Source organism: Gymnoscopelus microlampas (assembly GCF_963454915.1).
Source record: "Gymnoscopelus microlampas genome assembly, chromosome: 13".
Lineage (NCBI taxonomy): Eukaryota > Metazoa > Chordata > Actinopteri > Myctophiformes > Myctophidae > Gymnoscopelus > Gymnoscopelus microlampas.
Genome location: NC_139950.1, coordinates 13,313,486 through 13,314,276, shown reverse-complemented (window position 1 = coordinate 13,314,276; position 791 = coordinate 13,313,486). Strand labels below are relative to the sequence as shown.

The 791-nt window shown below is 33.6% G+C and overlaps 1 protein-coding gene across 1 annotated transcript in view; it reads left to right on the top strand.

Annotated features, from left to right (window-relative positions):
- The window catches only part of foxg1b (forkhead box G1b), a gene marked incomplete at both ends in the record, with an annotated part of 1,353 nt that extends 1,324 nt beyond the window's left edge, over positions 1 to 29 (top strand). Inside the window, one exon of the mRNA XM_084076006.1 lies at positions 1 to 29. This exon is cut by the window's left edge and continues 1,324 nt beyond it. Coding sequence (XP_083932132.1) covers positions 1 to 29 — 29 coding nt within the window.
- Between the last annotated feature and the right edge of the window lie 762 nt (positions 30 to 791).

Here is a 791-nt window from a genome sequence, read left to right as displayed (position 1 = left end):
TGGTGACTCCCAACGCCTTCCTAAACTGAACCCATTCCTCCTTATAGAGTTACATTAGAACTTTATTAATAACTTTATCAATCTTTTCTTTCATTCATGGTCTATGTGGCGCCAGCAGGACGCGGCGCTACAGACGTGATATTTAAGGGCAAATAATACCGGGTATATTATTATTATCAAGACGATGACAATCTATGAAAAAACTTTTAAAAACCATGGTTATGGCCATATTGTATAAATACCCCGAAGTGCGACGGGTACTTATTCTTCCTGTTATTATTATTATTATCGTTATTATTATTATTATTTGCGTTTATTGACAAAAAAAGAAAAGAAAAAGGGACAAATGTGTGTTACCCGAGGGGAACATGTAAACTAGACTTGCCAAAGGTAACGATAAGTATATTTCAAGCTATTTATATCTTGTACAAAACAAAATAATAATAATTTCCGGTACTTTCTTTTGAGTTGGTTTATTTATGTTTTTGTATTTATTGTATACATTCTGTATTTAAATTCTATTTGTCAGCGTGGTGAGTTGAGCTGGAGGGGGAAAACCTTAATGAGATATTTATGACGAATAATTTAGAAAAAGAAAAATAGGAGACAATCATCTTTTAGGGAGGAAGGAAAACAAGAAACGCCTTAAAGCTATAAAACAATCAGGGTTATTAATGAAATCGTTAGTGTTAATTAAAGCATATCTACTCAGGGGGAACGTTGACCAGACACTCTCAGTGTTAATTTAGCCATGTTTTAACTGAGAGTGTGCAAATGGAACAACATGGACC